This window comes from Sturnira hondurensis, unplaced genomic scaffold, assembly GCF_014824575.4.
Source record: "Sturnira hondurensis isolate 20B ecotype Veracruz unplaced genomic scaffold, ASM1482457v3 Scaffold0004136, whole genome shotgun sequence".
Classification (NCBI taxonomy): domain Eukaryota; kingdom Metazoa; phylum Chordata; class Mammalia; order Chiroptera; family Phyllostomidae; genus Sturnira; species Sturnira hondurensis.
The window spans coordinates 40,059,304-40,086,773 of NW_028076767.1; the positions used below are offsets into that span (position 1 = coordinate 40,059,304).

The 27,470-nt window shown below is 33.9% G+C and overlaps 1 protein-coding gene across 4 annotated transcripts in view; it reads left to right on the forward strand.

Annotated features, from left to right (window-relative positions):
• LNPK (lunapark, ER junction formation factor) overlaps positions 1-27,470 on the forward strand; it is a 75,324-nt gene that overhangs the window by 43,691 nt on the left and 4,163 nt on the right. For 2 of the 4 annotated variants that reach the window (XM_037044406.1, XM_037044407.1), the window contains exons 9-12: positions 9,359-9,571; positions 21,140-21,245; positions 22,643-22,713; positions 23,519-23,689. In XM_037044406.1, coding sequence (XP_036900301.1) covers positions 9,359-9,571; positions 21,140-21,245; positions 22,643-22,713; positions 23,519-23,689 — 561 coding nt within the window. Of the gene's footprint in view, positions 1-9,358; positions 9,572-21,139; positions 21,246-22,642; positions 22,714-23,518; positions 23,690-25,194; positions 25,278-25,447; positions 25,630-27,470 lie in introns of those variants that run through there. The other 2 variants (XM_037044408.1, XM_037044409.1) reach the window with 2 other exon arrangements.

The following is a 27,470-nucleotide window of genomic DNA, read 5'->3' on the forward strand; positions in this document are numbered from 1 at the left end:
ACTTATACATTTTCTTTTACCTGGTGTATAACACTACATCTCTACTGATGAAATTAACAAAAGAAAAGTCAATTGTACCCTGCCACAGCTAAATTTGAAATCAATAAGTATTGCAGAAAAATTTAATGGCTTTAGCAAATAGATTAAAACTTATTTAAGTCGATGTTTAGAGTTTACTCACATGTGTTCCATGGCATATATGGGAGATTAAGGTAGAAATCATTGATCTTTTTTGATTTTGGTAGCAAATCAAATGATGCTTAATATTTTCCTATTTGGGGGGGTATGTACACTTGATTAAGAAAACTTGGTAAACACCTTATTAAATAGTAAATTCACTCGAGTATTCTTACTTAAGTGTCATATCTGTACTTTGTTATTTACTATGTAACACCACCTCAAAACTTAGTGGCTTAAAGCAACATTCATTTGTTCTGTTCGTGAATTTGGAATTTCAGCAAGGTTTGAAATTAGAATAGAATCGGCTCATACCTGCCTTATATTGATTGGAAATACCTGACTGGGGCTGGAGGATCTATTACCAAGATGGCTTATCAGGCTGACAAGTTGGTGCTGGCTGTTGTTCATCTCCTCAGGGACCTCTCTAATGGGGTCACTTGGGATTGCTCTTAACGTGGTGGCTGGGTTCTAAGAGTGAGCAGCTCAAGAGACAGAAAGTAGTCCTAAAAGCTGGCACACTTATATTTTTGTGGTCAAAGAGTAACAGAGCACAGATTCAAGGGAGGGGACGTATACATCCTCTTTCCTTCATTTGATGGGAGGCAGATCAAAGAGTTTTGGACGCTCATCTTAAAACTGCCTCGTGTACCTTAATACAGTTAACAAAGGCATTTCTATCCTCATCCTTTTTCATTGTTCACCTTAAATGCTGCCATTATCATGGCCCTTTCTTCATCCCATCACTAAGTTTAATCTCCCCTTTCTTGAAATCTTCATGGTACTTTGTTGGTTCCTTTTTTATGGCACTTAGCTTGCATGCATGTGTTTCATAATTTTGGTATTATTGTTGTTTGCCACCTCTATGCAGTGGTGAATCTCATTCAGTAGTGCCTTACTCATAGTGGTTGCTTACCAAATATGTTAAGCTGAAGAAAATAAAAGGAAAATTTGAATTCATGAATTTTGTTTAAATCTTATAAAATAGTAATTTACGAAATGGGACCTTGGTGGACTGAAAGGTACAGGTGCTTTAAAGTTGAGAGAGGTAGGAGATGAGAGTAGAAAGAAATCATCAAAGTGATTGAAAAAAGTAAATATTGAGATAAAGAGCTATAAAGCAAAATGTGTTCTTAATTTAAAAAGCAGAACAGCAAAAAGACTCAACTAAAGGCCGGCAAGTGATATGAGCAAGTTTTCTGCTTGAAGATACCCTTTTCTGGTCTCCCGAAGTTAGGCTGAAATTCTCAGTGCAGCTGGCAATACACATTCAACTGACTTAATACTCTCAATTTCATCTGCAACCTTAATTCCTCTTGCATGTAGCATAACATATTTATAGGTTCTGGGGATGAGGAAGTGGATATGTTTGGGAGGCATTATTCTCCCTACTATATCATGTAAGTGGGGTAGTAAGCAGTTGGAAATTTGATATTGAAATGCAGGAGAAAGACAGATTTGTTTCTTAGATCTTTATTAAGTTCTTACTGTCTGCCAATTACCTTGCCATGTGCTGGGACTACAAAAACACAATTTTTGCCTATTAGCTCTTGGTTTAAAAGGGGGTATGCACAAGTAAGTAATCTTAACATGCTAACAACCACAGTGAAGATAAGCATGAATCACAGTGCATTATAAATTTTAATAACAATTTGCTTTGAGAACACACCTGAAGAAAAGACTCTTCAGGTCTACTTCACATGCAAAGACAAGAAGAGAGAACTTGTATCTAGAGGGACTACACACAGTGCCACATGCCTGGGAAAGAGCAGTAGAGTTTCAGTGAGGCAGGGATAATTATGAAGCATTTCGTATGTAACATTATGGAGATTTGGATATTAATTTATAGGTAATATGGAAAGCAACTGGAGGCTTTGCATTTTAGATCAAGTGTGCATTTTAGCAAGGATACTTTTTTTTTTAACATGGAGAATAGATTGGAGAAAGAAAGGCTGAGGACATGAAGATCAATTAGGATATCATATAATATAAGTAAGAGGTAAACGCCTGTATTACATAAAGTTGTGGCGAAGGAGTGGAGAAAGGAAGAGATTAAGGGAAGATTGACAGGACTTGATGGCAGGCACTTAGATTTGGAAAGTGGGGAGTGGGGTAGGTGTCAAAATATTGCCTTGGTTTTTGGCTTGGGTAACTGATTAGATGTTAGTGTTTTAAGCAAGAAAACATAAGAATTGGAGTAGATTTGTGTAAAGGATAATAAATTTGCTTTTGGATCTGTTGAGTGGGAATTACATTCAGGTGGTGTGGTTTATAGACAGTTGGTTATTTCAAATGGAGCTCAGGAAAAAGGTTGAGGTTGTAGGTACAGATTAGGAATCATGGAAAGTATAGGTGACAGTTATTGAAGCTATGGGATTGAGTGAAGTCTAGGGAGAGAAAATACAGGAAGAGAATCTATGGCAGAACCCCAGGGAACATTAATACGTAAGGATAGATGGAGAAAGGTGCCCAGGAAAAAGACAGAAGGAATGAGCAGAGTTAAAAGCAGAACTAACTTAGCATCTAAAAAGTTGAAGTATAGTAGAGATGGCATGCACTGTCACAGTCTGCAAAGAGTCAAGTAAGTAGCAGACGAATGAGGCCATTGCATTTGAGAGGTTATATAAAAGAGTGAGGGCATTGTTGCTTGTCATAAAAACTGGGGTTTAAACTGTGGCTCTAGCTCTTATTTTGCTGTGAGACTTTTGGCAAGTTACTTAGCTTCTGAGCTTTGGTTTCTTTTGAAAGATGAAAAGAGTTGGTCTGAATATTACATAAACTAGTAACCTCACATAAAGCACCTGAAATAGTTCCTAGTAGATAACAGGGATTTTGTAAAGAACAGCTCTGATAATAACAATAATGTGATGTAACCAAAGCAGTGGCACTTTCAGTGGTGTATGATACTGTAGTAGCTACAACCAGATTGTGTTGTGTTGAGGAGTGAAATGTTGAGAAAGTTCTTTATTCTTTTTTCAAAAAGCTTTGCCTCTATGGAGAGGAAGATGTTATGAAATCACTTCTGTTAATAAAAAGCCATCAACTTATTAAGAAAATAACTTCAGTAGAGAAGTAGGGCAGAAACTGTATGTAAAGGAGCTTAGTGAAGAAGATGATATAGTGAATGTAGACTTTAGAAAATTTTGAAAGTGAGAGAAAGAGATGTCAGGTACAATGTCTTTATTATTTTGGTTATTTAAAGGAATTATATTTACATAAATTTAAACAATGAGACCTGAGTTTATATAAATTGAAAAAATAGAAACTCTCTTAAAGATATATCCCTATATTACATCTCAGTCATACTTATAAAGAGCCAAATTCACCCTAAACTTAAGTTTGCAAACATATGCATAAAGATTTTTTCTCATTACTAAAATTTATTGAAATTTTTTCTTATGAGGCTTAGAACAGACACAATAGTTCAGAAAACCTGATCTGTACTAAGGCAAATAATGAGGATTGTGCAGTCACACCTTGGTAGTCATTGGCTTCAGAACTCATCAAATCCTATACTTAACTGCATTTTGATGAGAAAAAATTTTTCAGCATTGGGCGCTTGCTTGGGACTTGTAGTACTTGCAATTGTGTGAGTCACGAAGCCACCCCACAAGAGAAAATGCTTCATCACTCATCGCTTGCTCCGTACTGGTGGGTTTCAGCACTCTTTCATTGCTTGTCACAAGTTTCAGAACAATTTAACGACCAGTACCGAGGTACCACTGTATTTGTAGTTCTGCCAACACTCTTAAAAGAAATTTGAAACCCAGACTGTACAAAAGACTTTTTACTTCACAGGTACTATCAGGTAGGATGAAAATCCATGCCTCCTAAACATTGTATGGTGTTCTTCCTACTACAGCTTAATACCAAAACAAATACAAAACATCTTACCAGTATGTAAAGAAGCAGCATTTAAAAATCTGGTAATAGTTGGGGCACATGCCTAGGTTGCAGGCCAGGTCCCCAGTTGGGGGCGAGATAAAGAACTATAAAGCAAAATGTACCCTTAATTTAAAAAGCAGAACAAAAAGACTCAACTAAAGGCTTAGCAAGTGGTATGATTAGCAAGTTTTCTGCTTGAAGATACCTTTTTTAATAATGCATTGCTTACATATTCATTTTTGTTTCCTTCTCTTCACCTTTCTCTAAAAATAAGTGAAAGTTTTTTTGAAAAGTCTGATAAATTAAGAGGTAATTGTGTGTATCATAGCATATTTATTTCAAGAGTTATTTAATAGCAAGCTAGGGTTATAGATTTAAGTTTTTACCTAAATTGTGAACTTAAGCATTTAAATAAGTGTGCAGATAACTTTAGGAAAACATTTCACTTATAAATCAATTAGTGTTTTATTTTAATAATTGATTTAGAAATTCTAGATTGCTTAGCTATTGATTTATTGTAATCTCTGCAACCTTTAGATGTGTACTACTTCTACTAGTTATTGCTTATTAAGTAATTTTTCTGTGCTCTGGCTAAGCTCTTTGCATTGATCATCTCATTTAATCTTTATAAAAACTTTAAGAGGTAAGTATTCTCATTACGAGGAAGCCAAACTGAGTTGAGCGATGTTATCAATGTGGTAAAGGCTGCATGTACATTTAATAAATGGGGTGCAGCTAGAATTTATTTTTTCTTTTAATTCTTTTAAAAAATTGTATTGACTTATGTTTAAAGAGAGGGGAAGGGAGGTGGAAAGAGAGGGAGAGAAACATTGATTGGTTGCCTCTTGCACACCTTAATCGGGGAACTGGCTTGCAACCCAGGTATGTGCCCTGATTAGGATTCAAACCAGTGACCATTCAGTTTGCAGGCGGGCACTCCATCCACTGAGCCACACCAGTCAGGGCTAAAATTTAAATCAAACCAGTTTGATCCCAGAGTCTGTGCTTTAGCAACTATCCTGTGTTATCATTGTTTTAAACTTTTCTTCCTTTTGTTTATTATCATATAGTAGTTTTTTTTAAGGGTTTTATTTATTTATTTTTCAAGAAGGGAAGGGAGGGAGAAAGAGAGGGAGAGAAATATCATTGATTGGTTGCCTCTCACATGACTGGTGGCCTGGCCTACAACCCAGGCATGTGCCCTCACTGGGAATTGAACCAGCAACCCTTTGGTTCGCAGCCTGCGCTTAATATACTGAGCTATGCCAGCCAGGGCAGTAGTTTTTAATCATATTTTGATTTTCTTTGCTTTATTTTGAATTAAAAATGTAGATGTTTCCTCATATTCAGTGAGTGTGATTTTTATCAAATTATTGATTGTTCATTGATAAAGATGTTAAAACATCCCCCTGTCAAGAGTTGACCTTTATGGCGCCCTGACAGGTGTAGTTCAGTTGGTTGAGTGTTGTCCCACAAAGCAAAAGGTCACCAGTTCGATTTCTGGTCAGGACATATTACCTGCGTTGTGGGCCAAGTCCGCAGTTGGGGGTGCACATGAAAAGGGGAACCAATTTATGTTCTTCTCCCTCTCTTAAAAATGAATAAATAAAGTCTTTTAAAAAAGAGTTGACTTTATGGAATATTCCTTATGACACTATACTAGATTGATGTGGAATGCTTGGTAAATCTTTAGTGTGTGTGTGTGAAATGATGCTCTTTTATATTTAAATGCAAGAAATGTTGAATATAACTAATATGACTACTTTGTTGAGTACCAGAAACTTATTGGTGTAGTTATAATACAAGGTGTTTGTGAGTGGCAATTGGCTAAAAGTTGAGAAATCATAGGTATTTTAAGATATTTCATAAATATCTTAAAATATTAGGACTACCAGAATATTTCATAACACTTTTCCAAATATAAATTTAGATTGTATCACTAGCTATTTTAAACTATTGATATGTAACTCTTAAAACTTGAGTTTATTGGCACTAGTTAATAAAATTATATAGGTTTTAAGTGTACAATTCTATAATGCATCATCTGTATATTGTGTATTCACTACCCAAAGTCAGGTCTCCTTCCCTCACCATTTATCTCCACTCTACCCTCTGCTACCTTTCCCCACTCCTCTTTCCTTCTGGTAATCACCATACTGTCTTTATTACCTGCTTTTCCTTTGAAAATGATGAAACTGTTTTCTCCCTTTCCCTCTCCTTCTTATCACCCCCTCCTGCCTTTCTGCCTAGATTTAAATTTAGAAGTTATTACACCAGATTTCTTATGGAATGCTAGACATGATGTTCTTTGCTTACTAGGTAGTTATAAACCTCACCTTTTAGCAGCACATGGGTGCTGTTAAGTACCGTTCGCTAACCGATTGTGCGAATGGAGCTCCAACACATGAGTGCTGTTAAAAGTGTGCTTTAGTTAATTTTCACAGAGTAAATGAACATTTAGAGGAGGCAGTCTCAAGTCTTTGTTTAAGAAGTGAAAAGATAATAGCTACTTTTAATGTAGTCTAATAAATGTTACATTTTATTTGGAAGAAAATGTCTTTTTAGTTTTATCTGAAATCATCTAAAAATGATTTATAATATTTGATGCCTTGTTTTTTAAAAATTAACTTAAATGACCATATCTTAATATGACTTTATTGATTTCAGTACCTTTTGTAGCATTTAATGGCTTTCCTGGTGCGTAACTACCTTTTAAGGTGTTCCTTGTTATCACATTCCTTGTGATTATTAAGTAAGTGACTAGGTAACTTGCAGGAGATATTAGGATACAACTAGTCCAAGTAAAATCTGAAATTTTCTGTATAAATTGCATGAAAATAGCCAAATATAAGGGCAGTTCTATTTATATAATGATGACGTGGTTGTCATTTATTATTGCAGTGGCTACGTTAGAGACTGCATTGCTGGCAGTAACAACAGTTTTGGCATTGCTGCTAAATATAAGTTGGATTGTAGAACTGCTCTCTCTACTAAAGTAAATAATGCCTGGTTGGACTGGGCTAGACTCAGACTCTTCTACCAGGAGTCAAACTGACCCTATCAGTTTCAATCAATGGAAAGAACTTCATTGCAGGAGGTCACAAGTTTGGGTTGGGATTTGAACTAGAAGCTTAATGAGGTATTGGGTAAAGCATCAGATTTATCCCTGAAGATGAAGAGAAATGAACCCACTATGTTTTGGCCTTAAAATTCTTCTCCAAAATTTCAAAAGTGTGAATTTTTTATTCTTCCAAAGAATTGTAATCCTCCTACACACTGAAGTCTAGAGATGGCAAGTCCATCCTAAGTGAGGTGCTGGAAGGCATGTCTGGAAGTTGCCTGGAGTGACATTGGTTAATAAAGCTATATAGGTCTTTTTTTAAAAGATTTTATTTATTTATTTATCTTTAGAGGGGAAGGAGAGGGAGAGAAACATCAATGTATGGTTGCCTTTTGTGCGTCCCCTGCTGGGAGTTGGCCTGCAGGAAACTGGCCTGCAACCCAGGCATGTGCCCTGACTAGGAATCGAACCTCGATCCTCCGGTTCGCAGGACCGCACTCAATCCACTGAGCTACACGAGCCAGGGCTTAAAGCTATATAGGTCTTAACTGTTAACTACTATAATATTTGTGTCACAGTTCAGTTCCATAGTATTATTTTAAATGTGTTCCTCAGAGACAATGTGGTGTCATGTTATCAAGGAAACAACCCTTTCCTCCAGTTTGTACATCACGTCCTGCATGTCCCACACTACTTTTTTGTGGCCTTTTACTGTTTTGATCTCTGTGCTTTGGTGGAGTCTTTGGTTTTGCATCAGAGCAAAATAAAATAAACCCATCACATTTGAAAAAAAAACAGTCGATGGGAAATTAGTTGGTTCCAGTAATTACAGCTAACTGGTCATTTGAAAATACTTAATTGTGTGAAAGCACAGTCACACGAAGTAATATGTATTCAGTAAATCTGAGCTTTCAATTTACAGATGCTATTATATTTAATCTTTATAACAGTCTTTGGAGTTAAGAATAATAGATTTAGTGAAGCTAACCCATCTGAGGTAATGTAGCAACAGCTAGGATTCTAACCAAACATTTCTCACCACTGGGCCTAGGTTCTTAACTAGTAGATTAGATTGTAGTAAATTGAAATCTGATACTGGAGCTGTAGTTTTGATTGCAGTGAACTTTTCATGAAATCTTTAACTGTCAAAGTCCAAATCTATTTTGCTTGTGAAAATGTGCATTTTTGCCAGTCATGCCAATTAAAATTTAACTTCTTTAGTTCCAGCCTACTACTTCAAGATTTGTGATAGTTCATTGTGCTATGTAGAATTAAAAAAGCTTAAGTGCTTCTTTACTTGAGATGTTACCATCAGCATTCAAGTAAGGTATTGGTGGGAGTGGGGAATGACAGAACTGAATTTTGTGTTATTGAGTTAGGGGATCATAAAACTTTCTGTAAAGGGCCAGATAGTAAATAGAGTAAACGGCTCTGAGAGCCATATGGTCTCTGTTGCAGCTACTCAACTCTTTTTTAAAGCAGCTGTAGACAGTATGTAAACAAAAGAGCATTATTGTGTTTCAATAAAACTACAAAAAGAGGCTGCAGCCTGGATGTGGCACATTTGCCAACCTGTTACAGAAAATCTTGTAATTTCTACAACTAAATATAAGATCTATTTATGATGATACATTATGCTGAGTGGAAGTTTTCCTTTGAATGTATTGACAAAAAGAAATTTACTAAAAAAAGATAGCAGTGGTATGATGGAGAATGGATGTGGTACCTAATAGTAAAGAATACTTCATTGGCGTTCCTATGACCACTTAGATTAATTACCTCATAAATTATTTGATAATTCCAGATTATATTTATTCACTCATTTCATAGAGTTGCTATTATTTTTAGCTTGAAAAACATCTGCAGTTTCCACTAGGATTTTCACTAATTCTGATACGCTTCCTTTATCGTATATTAGGAAGGACTGCTGTAAAAGACATGACACAAATTGGATGATGATTTTATTTTAATTTATTTTGAAAAGTGATACCAGTAAATAGAGTGAGATCAAGGCTTGTTTTGTAAATATATGTGGTTGACTTGTAGGTTCAGAAATGGAGTACTCTGTTATAGTCAGTTTTCAATGTTCCGTTTTATAGATTTCTTATTACAAGCAGATTGGCCCTACAGATGCCTTTTGGTGGCACAAAACTTTATTAAATGTAAGTAATACTTGTGATATTGGCTGATGTGATATGTTGGATATTAAATTTAGTATATACTTCTTATTCCCAGAGATTCGTCAGCGAACTGCAGCCCAAAGAAGCCTTTCTCCAACACCAGCAAGCTCTGGCCAGGGCCCTCCTCCGCAAGTTCCAGTACCTCCTGGGCCAGCAAAGGACACTTCAGCCCCTGGTGGACCCCCAGAAAGAACAGTTACTCCAGCCCTATCATCAAATGTGTCACCGAGACGTTTTGGATCCCCTGCTACTTCCGTGCCTGGAATGGGTAAACAGAGCACTTAATGTTATTTACAGTTTATATTGTTTTCTCCGGTTACCAATAAAACGAGCCATTTTCAGACAGTATGGAAATGGCATTTCATTTGGAAATAGCAGAGCAGTTATCTGATTAAGCAGGAGTTCCATATTCAATTAGCCATAACTCTTTACAGCTGGCACCTTGTGATACTGAAACCTATTTCTTAAGCTCATTTAACTGTTATGGCTTCTTTGTTTAAATGGCAATAAAATTTTTTAGTATTCTGTAGTCAACAGTATAGCATATCTTTTTATATTCAGCTTTAGAATGGCTCCAGATTTCATAAAATGGGGATAAAAGAGAACACTTTTGGAATATATTTATGATTGTTAAAAACTTATGCTTTTTGCTACATCCTTCACATATTTTAAACATGAGAATTCCTTAACATATTTCAGGAAGAATATTCCTTCGTTGTGGTATACAGTACTATTGCTAATATAGACTGCTATTAAAGTCTTTAAAAAGTTTTTATTGTATTTTTTCCATTACCATTTAACCCCTTACACCCCTCTCCACGCTGCAAGCCACCACACTGTTACCCATGTCCATGAGTCCTTTTTCCTTTTTGCTTGATTCCTCTACCCTCTAACCCCACCCAGTAGTTGTCAATCTGCTTTCTATTTATGAGTCTGTCTCTGTTTTCTGCTTATTATTTCAGTTTGTTCATTAAATTCTACATGTGAGTGAAATCATATGGTATTTGTCTTTCTCTGACAGGCTTATTTCACTTAGCATAATATTCTCTAGGTCCATCCATGATATTGCAAAGAGTAAATTTTTTTTCTTCTTTTACAGCCAAGTAGTATCCCATTGTGTCCATGTCCCATAGTTGTTTTATCCATTCATCTTCTGATGGGCACTTGGGCTGCTTCTGTATCTTGGAGATTGTAAATAATACTGCAATGAACATAGGGGTGTTTATGTTCTTTCAGATTAGTGCTTTGGGTTTCTTTGGATACTTTCCCAGAAATGAGATTGCTAGGTCATAAAGTAGAGCCATTTTTAATTTTTTGAGATATCTCCGTACTGCATTCCATGGTGGTTGTACCAGTCTGCATTCCTCAGTGCAAAAAGTATTGTCTTTCTCCACATCCTTGCAACACTTGTTTGTCGATTCATTGATGATGGCCAGTCTGACCCAAGTGAAGTGATATCTCATTGTGGTTTTAATTTGCATCTCTGATAATTCATGACATTGAACATCTTTTCACGTCTGTTAGCCATCTGTATGTTGTCATTGGAGAAAGTCTTGTTTTTTTTATCTTTTGTTTTCTTTTAATTATATTTAATTGATTATGCTATATCTTTTTTTAAAGCCAAAGAACCTAAGTATTTTCTGACAGATCATTTAACAACACAAAGTCCTATGAAATTAATATATTCATTTACTACTCTTTCATTCCTTTGAATTCTCCTTTCTTAGTGTGACAACTCACTGGGGGAAGATCCAATTTTTGGAGTGTAATAGATTATATTACCCTGCAGTCTTCTTTTGGGGTGTCATTGGGACTTGGAAGTTCCCTGCTTTAGCAGATCACATTATTTTATGTAGATTTCCATGTCGAGTTCTTGAATATGATTGTAAATTATTTTATTTCAGGATATTTAATTTTAATTTAGATTATTTTTGTATTTTTATGACTAATTACTAACATAATTTGTAATGGTTTTGAGGCAAGTCAGTAGTTGGATCAGGTATTCAGGACATTTATGCAATAAAATCAATAAACAATCTAAATGTTAATATTATAGTAGATTTTTTTCCCTGCTCTTCCTTCAAAAAAAAGCAGCATTAGACTTTAGAAAACTATTAACTTACATAAACATTACAAAATCTAACTGCAAATGAAATGTATACAAATCATAATTTTTAAAACAATTATTGAAAAAATACTTTTAAACTTGACATGTGATGTCTATTAAGGTAGCCATATATTTTCTGAAATTGAGAAAAAATAAATTGATTGAAAATTATTCATCTTTCAGTTGCTATCTGGCTGATTTGAGATGTTCATGGTTTGTAAAGTTCTTAGTTGTTTAATGAAATGATGTTTTTTTGTGTGTGAGAATGCATGTACTATATACATTTATGAATCTAGCTAGTTTTAAAGAAATAAAAGTTTAGCAACTTTTATAAAGTAATAAGTGTATTGTACATGTAAGCATAGGGTTAGAAGGAATAACAGCCTAAATTTCATGATTATTTTAATATAACATTTTACTAAAGTTTTAAATTAGTTTCTATATAAAAGATTTTGTATTTAAGTTGTACATTGCCAAAAATATGAATGAGTTAAGTGATTTCTTATAGAGAAGATTAATAATTCATTTTTCATTATGCCATATTTGTGGAAGACAATCAATTTTAATGTGTATTACCACAGGGCTCCCATATGTTTGAAAATTAATAACCAGCAGGTACTTGATAATTTGCCAAGCTGCATAAAAATGACCAGTATTCCTACAATGATTGCTCTTGATGTTTGTATTAATTACTGTTATCCTTAACAGCATGAATATGAAGATGTGTTAGCTTTAAAATTTACTAAGGATGGAAGTTTAAGACATTTTAATGAAATCTGTTATTTTATATATTCAGATTCCTTTATGGACATTTTCATTTTAAACATGTAGAAGTAAAATATTTCAGCAAAAGTTAAGTTACCTTAAATCCTTTCAAAATCTTATTTGGACGGGGCGAGAAAGTACAGATAACTGTAATTGAACAACAGTGACAACAAAAAAATCTTATCTGGCATGGTTATTCAAGATGAAAATTTTATGATAAGAGATGACACTTAATGTCTACATTAACGTTTATTTTTGGTGGTAATGATGGAATGTTGTTAATACAGGTAAACAACTATCTGATAAAATTAGAAAAAATGTACTTGATTTGTAATACTAAGAACTTTTTCTAGAACCTAAATTTTATGTACTAATAACTGAAATTTTGACATCATTTGTCCTTTTTCAGTTGGTAGCCACCTTTAGGTTTGTGATTATTTATGAGGCAAATCTCTTTTCTTGTTCTTTAAAACACTAATATAATGTTCCTGCTCTAGAGCCTGTCTTAAATGCTTTAAAGTGTTTGTCATAGTCAATTTGAAAACCTTGTATCCTTGTATTGCAAGGCTTGTTCCGACAAGGAATCATTTGGTTTCAAAGGCTTCTGTGAGGTTTTCATGTAAATCTCCATTGCTGCCCATCTTACTCTTAAGTTCATCCTGTACTCTTAGGTTCATCCTGCCTTGTTTTACAAAGGCAAACATCACATCTTATTTATTTTATCCTCTGATTTTCTTCTCAGTGCCTTCTGTGTTGTCATTCAGTTCAGAGTATCTCCTGCAAACGATTCACTTTGACTTTTGAGAGATTGTGGAGTTACACTTCATAAAGCTTGAATGTGTAATTCTTTATACTTGTTACTGTTTTTATATGACAGAAATCATTAACTAAATTCTAGGCTATTCTTTTACTACCCACTCTCCATTCCTTTCTCTTTTTTAAAAAAGATTTGATTTATTTATTTTTAAAGAAAAGAATAGGGAGGGAAAAAGAAAGGGAGAGTAACATTGTTGTGAGAGAGATACATCGTCAGTTAGTTGCCTCTTGTCTGCCCCTAACTGGGAGCCATGTGTGACCCAGGCATGTGCCATGACTGGGAATCCAGCTGGTAACATTTTGGTTCTCAGGCCAGAGCTAAATCCACTAAGCCAGGGCTCCATTCCCCTCTTCTGATATTACCAAATTTATTTACATGAATACAGTATATTTTTCCACTTATTTAGATCATTAGTTTTGGTCAGCAATGTTTTGTAGTGTTCAGTATATAGGTGTTGCACATTTTTTATTAAATATACATCTAATTATTTTATATTTTGATCAAATTGTAAGTACTATTTTTAAACTATGTTGTTGTTCATTATTTATGTATATAGAAATACAATTGATTTATGTATGACCATATATATATTCTATAACCTTGCTAAACTCACTAGCTTTTTTAATAGATTCCATGATATTTTCTACATAGACTATCAAATTGTCCAAAGACAGTTCTACTTCTTTCTTTCAATCTTGATTCCATTTTTTTTCCTTACTACACTAGCTAGAATGTTTAGTACAATGTTGAATACGAGTGGTGAGAGCTTACTCCTTGCCTTGTTGCTGATCTTAAGAGGAAAGCGTAATGTTAGCTATAGTTTGTTTGTTTTTTTATAAATAGTGTTTACCAGGTTGAGGAAGTACCCTTCTATTTCTAGTTAGATGAAGGTTTTTATTAGTAATGGATTATGGAATTTGTCAAATGCTTTTCTACGTCCTTTGAGATGCTTATATGGGGGTTTTAGTTTCTTCTTTTGTGTGTTGTGTTTTTAACCTCTGTTTGTTTAGTGGAATACATCGATTTTTAATGTTAAACCACCTTGCTTTCCTGAGATAGATTTACTTGGTCATGATGTTTTATTTTTTATATGTATTATTGAGTTCAGTTTACTAGAATTGTGTTATAAGTAGTTATATCAATTTTCTTTAGGGATATCAGTCTATAGTTTTTTTTTTCTTGTACTACTTTTCTGGTTTTGGTATCAGTGAATAATTCTGGCCTTATACAAGAAATATTTCCTTGTCTTCAATTTTATGGATAAGTTTGTGTAGAATTGATACTGCTTCCTTAAATGTTTGGTAGAATTTATAGGTTGAAACATCTTGGCCTGATGTTTTATTTGTAGACTTTAACTAAAAAGTTAATTTTTTAAAAAGATAAATGACAGACTAATATTCCTCATGAATGTAGATGAAAAAATTCTTAACAAAATTTTAGCAAATGAATGGTTACCTATTGCTTGTTGAGTTAGTTATGGTAATTTTGTAGTCTTTCAAGGAATCTGTCTATGTCATCTAACATAAAGATATCTGGCTTAAACTTATTAATAATATACCCTTATTATATTTTTAATATCTTTACAGTTTAGATTTACACCATTTCTCTTATTACTGATATTAGTGTTTTGCATCTTCTTTTTCTGATAAGTCTGGCTAGGGGTTTACCAATTTTATGATCTCAAAGAACCAGTTTTTCTCTATTATTTTTATATTTTCTATTTTACTTGTTTTCTCGCTGATCTTTATTATTTCTTTTATTCTGTTTACATTGGGTTTTGTCTGTTCTTTGCTTTTAGTTTCTTAAGGTGGAAGCTGAAATCATGGGTTTTAGACCTATCTTCTTTTGTAGGTGTTTAGTGTTATAGGTATTTCCTGTACCTATAGTTATAGGAAAGTATAGTCATAAAATTTCCTCTAATTACTATTTTAGCTGCATATCATAGTTTGATATGTTTCTAAACTTTTTTATTTATTTAAAAATACTTTCTAGTTCTTCTTATTATTTAGATATATATTACCATATTTTGCTGTGTATAATGTGCTCCTATGTATAATGCATACCCACGTTTTTGAGCCAAACTTTCAGGAAAGAAAACTTGGTTTTAACTTTTTAACTCATTTATTTATTTATTTATAATTTAGATATAAATATATATCTAAATATAATACTTGTTTTGTATTATACAGGGATTTTAGCATTTTTTGAACATACAGTACAGGAAATTTTATGTGAGAAATGATTACAAAACACAGGGACAGATACAAGGTATTTCAGGTACCACCCATGTATAATGCATACCCTTATTTTTCCCTCAAAAATTTGGGCAAAACTGCACATTATGCACAGCAAAATATGCTATTTCATCTCTAAATATTTGGAGGTTTTTCCTATGTCTTTCTGTTGGTGAGTTTTAATTTAATTCTATTGTGGCCAGAAAATATACTTTGTATTATTTGAATCTTCTTAAATGTATTGAGACTTGTTTTTTTGGTCTCAGATTATCATCTCTTTTATGTTTATTTGAAAAGAATGTACTCATGTGCCACATAATGATGTTTTGGTGAATGATGGACCACGTATAAGATGATGGTCTCATAAGGTTATAATGGAGATGAATTTTCTGTAAGGAATGGAAGGCTGTGTGGTTCAGGAGGAATTTTTTTCTCTGACAGGAACAATATCTGTTGGGTTTGGCAACAGATTCCATCTTACTCTCAGAACCTCAATTTTGAGTATACAGAGTACATCCCAATCAATCAGCCACTGATCTGTTTCAGCCCAGAGAAGCTAGTTCCCCCAGCATAATGTATTCAGCCCTCCCCAGTCTAGCTGGATAGTCTTCAGAGAATGTTGCTGTAAATCCTTTGTTGAGGACCCAAGATCCTGTACAAAGACACAGGTCCACAGGGGCCATCTTAAGAAGTGTTAAGTGCTACTGCCACTTTAGTGAAAGCTTATGTGGTAGAGTTGAGCCACCCTGTCCTTGAACTTTGGAAGTATTTTCAGGTAATAATGATGTAAAGCATAGATAAGTTTTATTTCTTTTATCAGTTCAGTGCCAGAGAGAGCTCTTTGTGTCAAATAGGGTCAGTGGAACCAAAAACAAATTACTAAAGTGAAAATATTGAGTCCTTAATTCTGCACCCTCTCCATGTTAAACACTTTTTTTTGAATACCACAGAGTTTGTTAATCTGACCACTGCTCCAACATGCAGTAGCCAAAACCATGTTGCCATGACAGTCCTTTGTGTCCCTGTATCTCTCCATCTTGATTTCTTGCTCCTACTGATCTTCAGGCCCCCTTTCCCTCCCTCCCAACGTCACTTTCATGGCCATCTGTGCCTTGCCCAGCCAGTTTCTCCTCCATGTTTCCAGTCACTGCAGCCCACAGCCCTGTGCGTGGAGCAGCATTGACAGTTTCGGTGGTCTATTTCCAACCCTGTTGGAAGGAAGCAGGGGGAGGGCTTGTGGAGCAGTGTTTATAGAGTCTACAGTAATGTCCTAGGCCTTCACATTCCCTCACTGCTCAGTCACCAACACCCAGAGCAACTTCCAGTCCTGTAATCTTCATTCATAGTAAGTGCCCTATACAGGTGTACCATTTTTTATCTTTTATTTTTTCTACCATATATTTTCTTGCACTTTTTCTATGTTTAGATGCACAGATACTACCATTGGGTTACAATTGCCTACAGTACTCAGTACAGTAATGTGCTGTAGAGGTTTGTAGCCTAGTAACAATAGGCCATATTGTACCATATAGTTTAGGTGTGTAGTAGGGTATTTACTGAATAGGTTTGTGTAAGTGCATTGTATGGTGTTTGTATAATGGCAAAAGCACCTAATGAAGCATTTTTCAGGACCTTTCTTGTTATTAAGCAATGCATTACTATATGCTAAATGTCAATGAGGTCAAGTTGGTTGTAGTTCTGTATCAACACTGTATAATTAATGACTTGCTGTCTGTTTATTCTGTCAATTGTTGAGAGAAGGCTATTGAAATCTTCAACTACAATTGTGTATTTCTTTTTCTAGTTCTATTAGTTTTTGCTTTATGTATTTTAAAGCTCTGTTACGATGGACATACATATTTAGAATTGCTATGCCCTCTTGATAAATTGACTTCTTTGTCGTGAAATTTTTATCTCTGAGAATATACTTTGCTCTAAAATCTAGTCTGCTTGATATCAGTAGAGCTACTACAGATTTCTTTTGATTAGTGGTTGTTAGCATATTTGTATATGTGTGTTTTAATCCTATACTTTTAATTTATTTGATATATATATATATATGTAAATAGCATATATTTGGTTTTGCTTTCTTATTCATTCTGGCAATTCATTCTGGCAATCTTTGCCTCATAGTGAGATGTTCAGGACATACACATTTAATGCAGTGATTGGTATGCATAGGTTTGTGTTTAAATATCCTGTTGTGCCTTTTCTTCTCTTTGTCTTTTCTGTTACCTTTCTTCTCATATTCCACTTTCTTTTGGATTATTTTTTGATTCCATTTAATAATTTTTATTGTCTTATTAGCTATATTGCTGTTTTGTGTGATTTTAGTGAGTGCTTTGGTGTTTACAGTATATATCTTTGTTTATCACAATTTATCTGCAAGTGATAGGGTACCAGCTCACATATAGTGTAAGAATCTAACAACAGTATACTTATATTTCTCCCCTCCTGGCCTTTGTACTGTTGTTATTATGTATTTCACTTCTACATACGTTATAAACCCCACAACAAAGTATTTTTTCTTTAAACCATAAACTATCTTTTGAAAGATTTAAATAAGAGAATTTTTTTATATTTACCCACATGGTAACAATTTCTGGTAATCCTTCTTCCTTGGTGAAAAGATCAGCTTTTCATCTGATGTCTTTTCCTTCTGCTTGAAGGATGTCTTTTAACATTTTTAGTCATGTAATTCTGGGGATGAATTGTTTAAGATTGTATGTCTGAAAGAGCCTTCATTTTTGTCTATATTTTTAAAATATTTTTTCACTAGTATGAAATTCTAATTTGATTATTTTTCTCCAGAACTTCAAACATACTGTTTCATTGTTTTTTGGCTTATTTTTCTGATGAGAAATGTGCTGTCTTTCACATCTCTGTTTCTATGTACATCATATATTTTTTTCTGACTGCATTTAAGATTTTCTTTTTATCACTAGTTTTAAGCAATTTGAATATGCTGTGTCCTTTGTAAAATTATGTTTTTGTGCTTAAGTTTTGTTGATACTTTTGGATTTGTGAGTTTATATGTTTCATCAAATTTAGAAAATTTTTGTGCATTCTTTCTTTTTTTAAAAAATAATATATTTTATTGATTATGCTATTTTAGTTGTCCCATTTTCCCGCTTTATTCCTCTCTGCCTGCACATCCCCTTCCACCCACATCCTCCCCGCCAACTTTAGTTCATGTCCATGTGTCATACATATGTTCTTTGGATTCTACATTTCCTGTACTATTCTTAACCTCCCCCTGTCTATTTTCTACCTACCATCTATGGTACTTATTCTCTGCACTTTTTCCTCCTCTCCCCTGCTGATAACCCTCCATGTGATCTCCATTTCTATTATTCTCTTCCTGTTCTAGTTGTTTGCTTTGCCTGCCTGCCTTCCCTCCTTCCTTCCTTCCTTTCAGTTGTTAATAACTGTGTTTGTTGTCATTTTACTGTTCATATTTTATACTCTGGTTTCTCTTCAGATCATATATTTTTTATCTTCTTTTTCTTAGATAAATCCCTTTAAGATTTCATATAATAAGGGCTTGGTGATGATGAACTTCTTTAACTTGACCTTATCTGGGAAGCACTTTATCTGCCCTTCCATTCTAAATGATAGCTTTGCTGGATAGAGCAATCTTGGATGTAGGTCCTTGCCTTTCATGACTTGGAATGCTTCTTTCCAGCCCCTTCTTGCCTGTAAAGTCTCTTTTGAGAAATCAACTGAGTGTCTTATGGGAACTCCTTTGTAGGTAACTGTCTCTTTTTCTCTTGTTGCTTCTAAGAGTCTCTTCTTGTCTTTGATCTTGGGTAATGTAATTATGATGTGCCTTGCTTGGTGTGTTCTTCCTTGGGTCCACCTTCTTTGGGACTCTCTGAGCTTCCTGGACTTCCTGGAAGTCTCTTTGCCAGATTGGGGAAGTTCTCCTTTATTATTTGTTCAAATAAGTTTTCAAATTCTTGCTCTTTTTCTTCTCCTTATGGTAGCCTTATGATTTGGATGTTGGAATGTTTAAAGATGTCCTGGAGGTTCCGGAGCCTCTCCTCATTCTTTTGAATTCTTGTTTCTTCATTCTTTTCTGGTTGGGTGTTTCTTCCTTCCTTCTGGTCCACACCATCAATCTGAGTCCTAGTTTCTTTCCCATCACTGTTGGATCCTTGTACATTTTCCTTTATTTCACTTAGCATAGCCTTCATTTTTTCATCTAATTTTGACCAAATTCAACTAATTCTCTGAGCATCCTGATTACCAGTGTTTTGAACTATGCATCTGATAAGTTGGCTATCTCTTCATTGCTTAGTTGTATTTGTTCTGGAGCTTTGATCTGTTCTTCCATTTGGACTGTTTTTTTGTTTTTTTTTTTTTTTTGTCTTGGCACACTTGAGCCACTAACGGTTAAGTGCCTAAGGCAGGTTCTGCTGTTGCTCTGCCTGACTCAGAATGTGCAGGTAAAATGCTGGAGTAACTCGTCCCAGTGTAAAAAGTCTACCCATATCCACACAACTGCAGTTCCTTAGAAGAAAGTACATTCTCGGTGGAAAGGATCACAGCTCTTTTCTTTCCCTATTTCTTTAAATACTGTTTTCTTTTCCTTTTCTCTCTTCTTCTGGACTCCATCATATGTATGTTAGGTTCTACAGCTCGCTGATGATTTTTTTATTTAAAAATATTTTTAGTCTTTGTGTTTCATTTTGTATGGTTTCAATTGCTCTATCTTGACTTTTACAAATATTTTTTTTCTGTAATGTCTAAATGGCTATTCATCCCATCTGGATTTTTCATCCTAGACACTGTAGGTTTCATCTGCAGAAGTTAATTAGCGCCTTTTAATTTTTTTCTGTGTCTCCTTAACATTGTATCTTTTGTTTAGATTCTCAAGCATATGGAATATAGTCATAAGTGTTTTAATGTATTTGTCTACTAATTCTATTATCTCTGTCATGTTTGGGTCATTTTTTATTGTTTTTTTTCATTATGGGTTATATTTTTCTGAATACTTGGAAGTTTAATAATTTTTGATCTGATGCCAGACATGAGTTTTACCTTATTGGATGTGGGATATTTTTATATTCCTGTATAAAACTCCTCAATATTTAACCAGTCACCTGTGAGTTATGAAGTTTTCCATGCTGTCTGGAGAAAATGTTCAACATTTTGCTCCATGGAAGCTTCTGCTACCTTTAATATTTTGGGTCAGTTCTTTCTCTGTCCTCAGGTAGTTTCCTCATATGCGTGTGTCAGTCGGTCTCTGTTGAACAGCCTACAGACCTTTGGTCTTCTTGCTCCTTGCATTCTCTTCCACCTTTCCTGTGACGTCAAGCTGCTGGCTCCTCCAGAGTTCCAGCCTTACATCCTCATCTCAGGGCCGCAGATTCACTTCGCCTGGGTTGACCCTCCCTGAGCTGTTGCCTGGACATTTTTCTAGGCAGCCAGCTGGAGCAGTTGCATGGCTCGTCTTACTTGCTTTTTGTCTCTCAGAGATTTTTATCTTACATTGCCTGATACCCAGTGTCTTTGAAATTGTTGCAGCATTTTGCACAGTATTTTAGTTGTTTTAGGTGGTAAGGTAAATTATGATCCCTCTGATTCTATTATGGTTCAAAGTGGAATTCCCTAATTTATTCTTACATAAACTTTTAAGTCTGGCCATTTTAAAAATTAGTTTGTACAGAACCTCACATAGCTTCATGTCTTAATAAATAGATTATGTTGGTGGTTCTGATGTAACACATATTTAAACATTTTTTTTTTTGTAGAACAGCCTTTTTAGTGAAAATTTGAATCCTCTATAAGGATTTATAAGAATCAATGTTATTTTTGTTTTGTTAAAATTATTTAAGTTCTGACAAGCATAGGTAGTTGTTGGTAACTGAATCATGCTTATACACTTTTGTGTATTTATTTATTTACTAGGTCTTCATCCTCCGGGCCCACCTTTAGCAAGACCCATTCTCCCCCGAGAACGAGGCGCTTTGGATAGAATTGTTGAATATTTAGTTGGTGATGGTCCACAAAACAGGTAATGTTTACCAGGGTGGTAAGTACATGCAAATGAAGAAAAAGTTTATTGGTCATGGTGTATACATGACACACACTAGATTTCTGTAGTTTTGTGGCTCTGTTTCCTTATTTAAAATGTAATGGAGTAGTAGTTTATAACCTTACATAAGAGTACATATTCACCAGTCAGGGCACATGCCTGGCTTGCAGGCCGTTCCTTGCAGGCCAGCTACCAGCAGGGGATGCATGAGAGGCAACCACACATTGGTGTTTCTCTCCCTCTCTCCTTCCCCTCTAAAGATAAATAAATAAATAAAATTTAAAAAAAGAGTACATATTCAATAATTTTTTTTAGTAGGAGTTTGGACAGTATCTAGATAAAATATAGAAAATATATATATATAACAAAAAATATTGTAACCCTATATATTATAATCTTACCCTAAGGTTATTTTTAGAGAGATTGATTCATTTCACTAAAACTTCTAAATTTGAAGAGTACACAGATATTGAAAACTTCCTAAGTTGTAAGAAATGGCATTTTATAGATGTCAGTACTGGGCTTGGTGATGGTAATAATTTTAATAACAACAAGGACAATTTACTCGCATTAGGCACTTACAGGTCTCAAAATACTCTAGTTATTATCTTATTTGACCCTTACAGTACTTGTGGGAAGGTAGGTGTGATGTGAATAAAGCAATTGTTATAGTAAAAAAAATTTTAGAATAGTAGAGTAGATATTTGACGAGGTTATTAGTTAGTATTATCAATTTAATAAGGGACTAGAATTTAAAGTTAATATAATTGTATGTTATTTAAAACAGAATGTCTTCTACAAATATTTTGTTAAGTATATGCATAGAGAATAGAATGACTCAATAAATAGAAAATGAGGAAGATGTTTAAAGTGTACCTGGGGTAGATACAGGAATTATGATATATAGATATTAACCTTTGGGTAGAACTAAACAAAATTAATTTCTTTAGTACAAGACTTCTCACTGTGATTCTCTAAGAGGTTCCATCTTATCTGACCACATACTTGGGTCAGATAAGATTGAACTTGGGTCAGAGTAAGACCACGTACTCTGTCATCCCCAGGAATGTACTTTAGGAAACACTGAAATTTAACTGTTCTATTACCAAATGTTTCTGTTAACTTAATAAGGATATATTAATTTAACTGTTGCTTAGTTTATTTTTAGTGTGATGTGTATTATATTTTAAAATGGTTGAAATTTTGGCTGTTGCTATGTTTAGAGAGTATTATTTATTGTTAACTAAGAACATTTCATCTGTTATGACATATCTAGCTACATTAAAATGTGAATTAGGTGTGATGGTTACAGTAGCCTCTCCCATGGGCTTTGTTTGCATTTGTACCTAGTCTGTTTATTTTTCCATTCGGTTTAGGTATGCCCTTATATGTCAGCAGTGTTTTTCTCATAATGGCATGGCTTTGAAAGAAGAATTTGAGTACATTGGTAAGAACTGTCGGGCATTTATTTTAAATATTTTACTCTCAAATGTTTCATTGTATGCCAGCCCCCATGTAATGTCATTTTATTTTTGGTACTGTCTCTGTGTATATTGTTCAGGCATATTGTCCTTATTTTAGAACATAGACAAAGCAGGAAAGACAATTCATATTTTTCTCATAACAATGTACAACCTCTAGGCCAGCTGTTCTCAAACTTCACTGTGTGTCAGAATCACCTGAATAGCTTTTTAAAATTGTGATGTCCAGGGCCCACGTGCACATGTTCTACTTGATCTGGGGCAGGGTTCTCAGCATCAGCATGCTTTTCAAGTTCCTTAGATGGTTCTCATGTATAGCCACTATTAGAAAATATCATGCTAAATTAATTATGCTTGTCAAATATTGCATACTACATTTTCTTGGGCAAATGAGTGAGGTTCTGGGTTTAAAATTAGCTAATGGTTCTGGTGACTAGAAATATAATTTCTGTAATATATTTAGGTCATTATTAATATTGTTTTACTGTTATTAGTTAACCTGCTATATAATTTATCTTTCCTGTTTTAAAATGAACATTCTAATACCTAGAAAGTCTGCTTTAAAAAAAGGGAAAAGAAAGTATGCTTTAAAATTAGTTTTGGTTAGAATACCTGCAATAGTATTACTAAAACCATATGTAATTTCACAAGGGATGAATAACTTTTGAAGGGTTCTTTGACTATATACAAAAGTAATTTTGAAAGTTATCTGATTAGTCCTTGAGGTTTCTTTGGTATGGTTTTGTTTATTTTTTTAAAAATTCTCTGCAGCTTTCCGATGTGCCTACTGTTTTTTCTTGAATCCTGCAAGAAAAACCAGACCCCAGGCTCCAAGACTTCCAGAGTTTAGTTTTGAGAAGAGGCAGGCTGTGGAAGTCTCAAGTTCAGTGGGTTCCTTGCCCTCAGGAAATGTGATTTCATCAGAGAATCAGATCAGTGAAGGTATGAATATGTTGATTAAAAAGTTTTGTGTCTTAATAATGTTTCCTATTTAACAATAACAACATAATGCTTTTAAATAAGAATGGGTTTATCAGATTTTGCGGCGTGCGAATATCAGCTATTGCTATGGTATGGGAGCCTCATATCTAATTGGTATGATGTGTTTTCGTTTTAAAATACAGTTTATATCTTGTTAAGCAGCATTCAGCAATAGCTAGATAAACATTGTTTGTGGGGTAACCTGTTCTAATATTTGTTGGGAGATTTGACTAGTAATGTTTTTATGGAATTATTTTTTCAATTTATTTAAATAAAGCAGTTTATAAGAATTAGGAAACAACTATAAGGATAAAATTCTTACAAAATTTGCATTAGTAGAAGTTGTCAGAAGCAGGAAACTTTGGAATTGGAAAGTTGTCCTTGCATCCTTTAGATGATGTTGATGAGACTGGTAATCCTTTGACACAAATAATGTATCTTGGTCCAGGAGACTAACATTGCTGGCACATGCCTTGATGTAAATGACCTTATTTTAGAGAAAAAGAATTTATCAGAATTCATTGGGTTTTAGATTGCATTGGCAATTCTATTTTAGGCATTCTTGAGGAAGTTGCATTAAAAAATGGAAAAGCTGAGTTAAAAGATCTGACTATTAATTGCCAACTATTTCTTGCTGTTAATATAAGGTGAGGAGCTGCTTGTTAAGCAGCTCCGAATTATGAAGATTGCTAAGATTATGACACAGGTCATAATATTTTGGTGTGCTATACCTGGAATAGGAAGAAAACTTGATATTGGAAGTTTAATTCACATTATTTAGCAACTAATATTCATCCTTTTAATTTCTAGGAATTATCCTTTATATAATTGATTTTTTAATAAAAGCATTGCATTTAAAGCAAAATTGCTTTAAACAAGAATAATATGAGACAGTGAATTTTCACATATCAGAAGTTTATTATGAAAATTCGTGTATCATGTTTTTAACTTTGAAGAATGAACCCATAATACATTTGTTGTCAGGCTTGACTTTTGGCCTACAAACAAATACCAGAATGAATTTAAATACAGGTAGCCATGACAAGAGGCCTGTATTCTTTCAAAACTGAATCAGTGTGTTCATCTTCTCCAAGTCTGCAACATCAACTATCAACTCCAAACACAATACCAGATTTTTTCTGTTGCTTAAGTCATGCTCTGAGCTGCATGCTGTCACATGCAAATCATCTGCCTGGCCGTTGCAGCCTCTTGGAACTGAGAAATGAAAGAATTTCTTACTGAAGATGCCTAGAGGAAAATGTGAAGTCCTTGCCATGAGTAATCTTGCTTATGAAAGCTAAAATGAATTTTTGAAAGCCAATAGTTGGGACAAAAAGAAAAAGAAAAATCAGCCAACAAAATACAAATCTCGCTAATGAGTCCAATGCTTTGTATCTTCTGCTAAGGTCAAGACGGATAGTTAGCAAACAACACCCAGCTGTATCTTTCCTTCTCACCTAATCTAGGAGGAGCAATACCTCAGATGTCTCATTTTCTGTCTGAAATCTCCGGAATGAAGTCTAACTGGCTCATATACAAACCTAATAAGGTAATATTAATAGATGAAGACAAAATCTGAGGCAGGGTCTGATAACTTCATAGTGCTAGAAACTGAAGCAACGGTTCCATTTGGTTAAGGTAGTCTTTAGAGTAGTAACTTTTTCATACTTGGATTCATTAAAATGGCTGCGAGCACCTTTTACTTCTTTGGCTTTCCAGAAGACTGAACTTTTTTCCAAGACTCCTATCTCAACAGTGTGATATACAGTTATCAATTCCAAGCTGGATTCCTTTAGTAAACGACTGGAAGGATTTCTGATGGACAGAGAAGCTGCATTTGTTTTGAACACTGGAGACATATCTTTAAGATTAAATCAACACTGTTAAGTAAGATCATATCATCTCAATCATCTACTCTCTGTGCTGACAGCCAATGTAATTTAGGGCTTAGAGTTCTGATTTCTACATTCTTGATGTAAACTTAAGGTCTGAAAAAAATCTTTCCTGCTATAATTTTTATGTTTTTTAGGTATTGAAATAGCTCCTTGATAGCAGCAAACTCTATAGATTAGGTTATTGACTTTACCAATGGAAAGAGAAGGTAACTTTTTCCACCTGAATTTTACTTTCAACAAATATTCTAATACCATTTATATGAATAATCTAGAATTAATAGAAGACACTTTTAAAAAATCTATGATGTGAGACTTAGAAACTAAGTTTTGTCTTGATTCTGCTACTGGAAGATTTTGCAGTTAGAATGAGGCACAAGGCTTTTGAAATTTTTGGATCGCTCTTTAGAACAACATACAAAATCTTGGAAAGTTTTTGTCAAAGAAGGAGATCTAGAAGAAATTTTCCCCATTCATTGCTCATTTGAGTTCCTAGATTTTTTTCTAGAATTGAATATAGAAAATGCTTTGGTAATAGAGTGTTAGAGAAACTCAAGAAATTAGGACTATGGATTCTCTTTTTATCTGAGAGTGTAGTAGTATAGTATGCCCAAGTAGTGAACTGCTTTAGGTTCCTCCATTTCTTTTATGATTGAATGAGTAGTCCAGTGATGCCTGAATCTCTGCTAGGCCACATTAAAGTTGTTTATCAGTTTTGCCTTTTTTTATAAAAATATGCATTCCAAAACACCTGATATATAGCATTTTTTAAAAGATATGGTAAAAAAAAGATATGGTAAGAGAGTGTGAAGTTTCTACATTGTTAGTATACTAGTATAGTGATTTTAGGCTAGCCTGTTTGAAAAATGTTAATATTCATTGCTCAGTTGTATTTGTCTAGATTTTATGTAATTATTTTAAGAGAAGGTAGCTTTTGGGGGAGGGGGTATAAAGGGACTTAATGGTAATGGAAAAATACAATAAAGATTAAATTAAAAAAAGAAAATAGCCTTTATTCAACTGGAGATAACTTGCTAATAATAAACTTCATGGGGTCTAATCAATACCATCAAAAATAACAAGTAAAATTTATATAAGGTGAAATTTGTCTTGGTAATCTGATTTCTGCCCTTCCTTTTATTGCTATTAGATTATGTTGAACTAGGGAAAATTCTATTTTATTGGTTGTTATAATGCTGTAGGATATTGAACTATTTGATAATGTAAACTTTGTTGCGTTCTGTATATTTACCTGACCTAAAAAGCTTATACCTTTATATTTAATTATGTAAAGTTTACTCAAGATGTAAACTTAACTGTAGTATGTTTATGCATGCTTTAGACATAGAGAATTTTGGCCTTGGGATTCCCTTTTCTAAATCACCTTCACTGAATAGTTTTCTATCATTGCTTAATTGATACATTCTTAATCATTTAATGGATCTATTCACAAATGGTAAATAGAATTTTCTACATTGAATATGAACTATTTTCTCATATGTACTTTTTATTTAATTGAAGTTTATTCATTGATCCACTGAGTTAAGTTTGAGATGAAATCCATGTCTTTTTGCTTAAAATAAGTTGGCCATTTTCCTTAAGACAGAAAAATCTTGTAGTAACTTTTGCAAGTTCAAAGACAAATTTTCTATTTTAATTTAACAATTTCCTTTGAGCAAATTTTATAGTCTATACTAAATACTGATGTGTTAGCTAGGCAGATTCTTTTTGGGTATTGTATAAAGGAATAAAATATAAAGAATCTAAATGCATTCACCAAAATATGGAGAGTTTTCAGAGGCATAATCTAAATAGAATCATGTCATTTTCTTTAGAAATTATGTATTTCC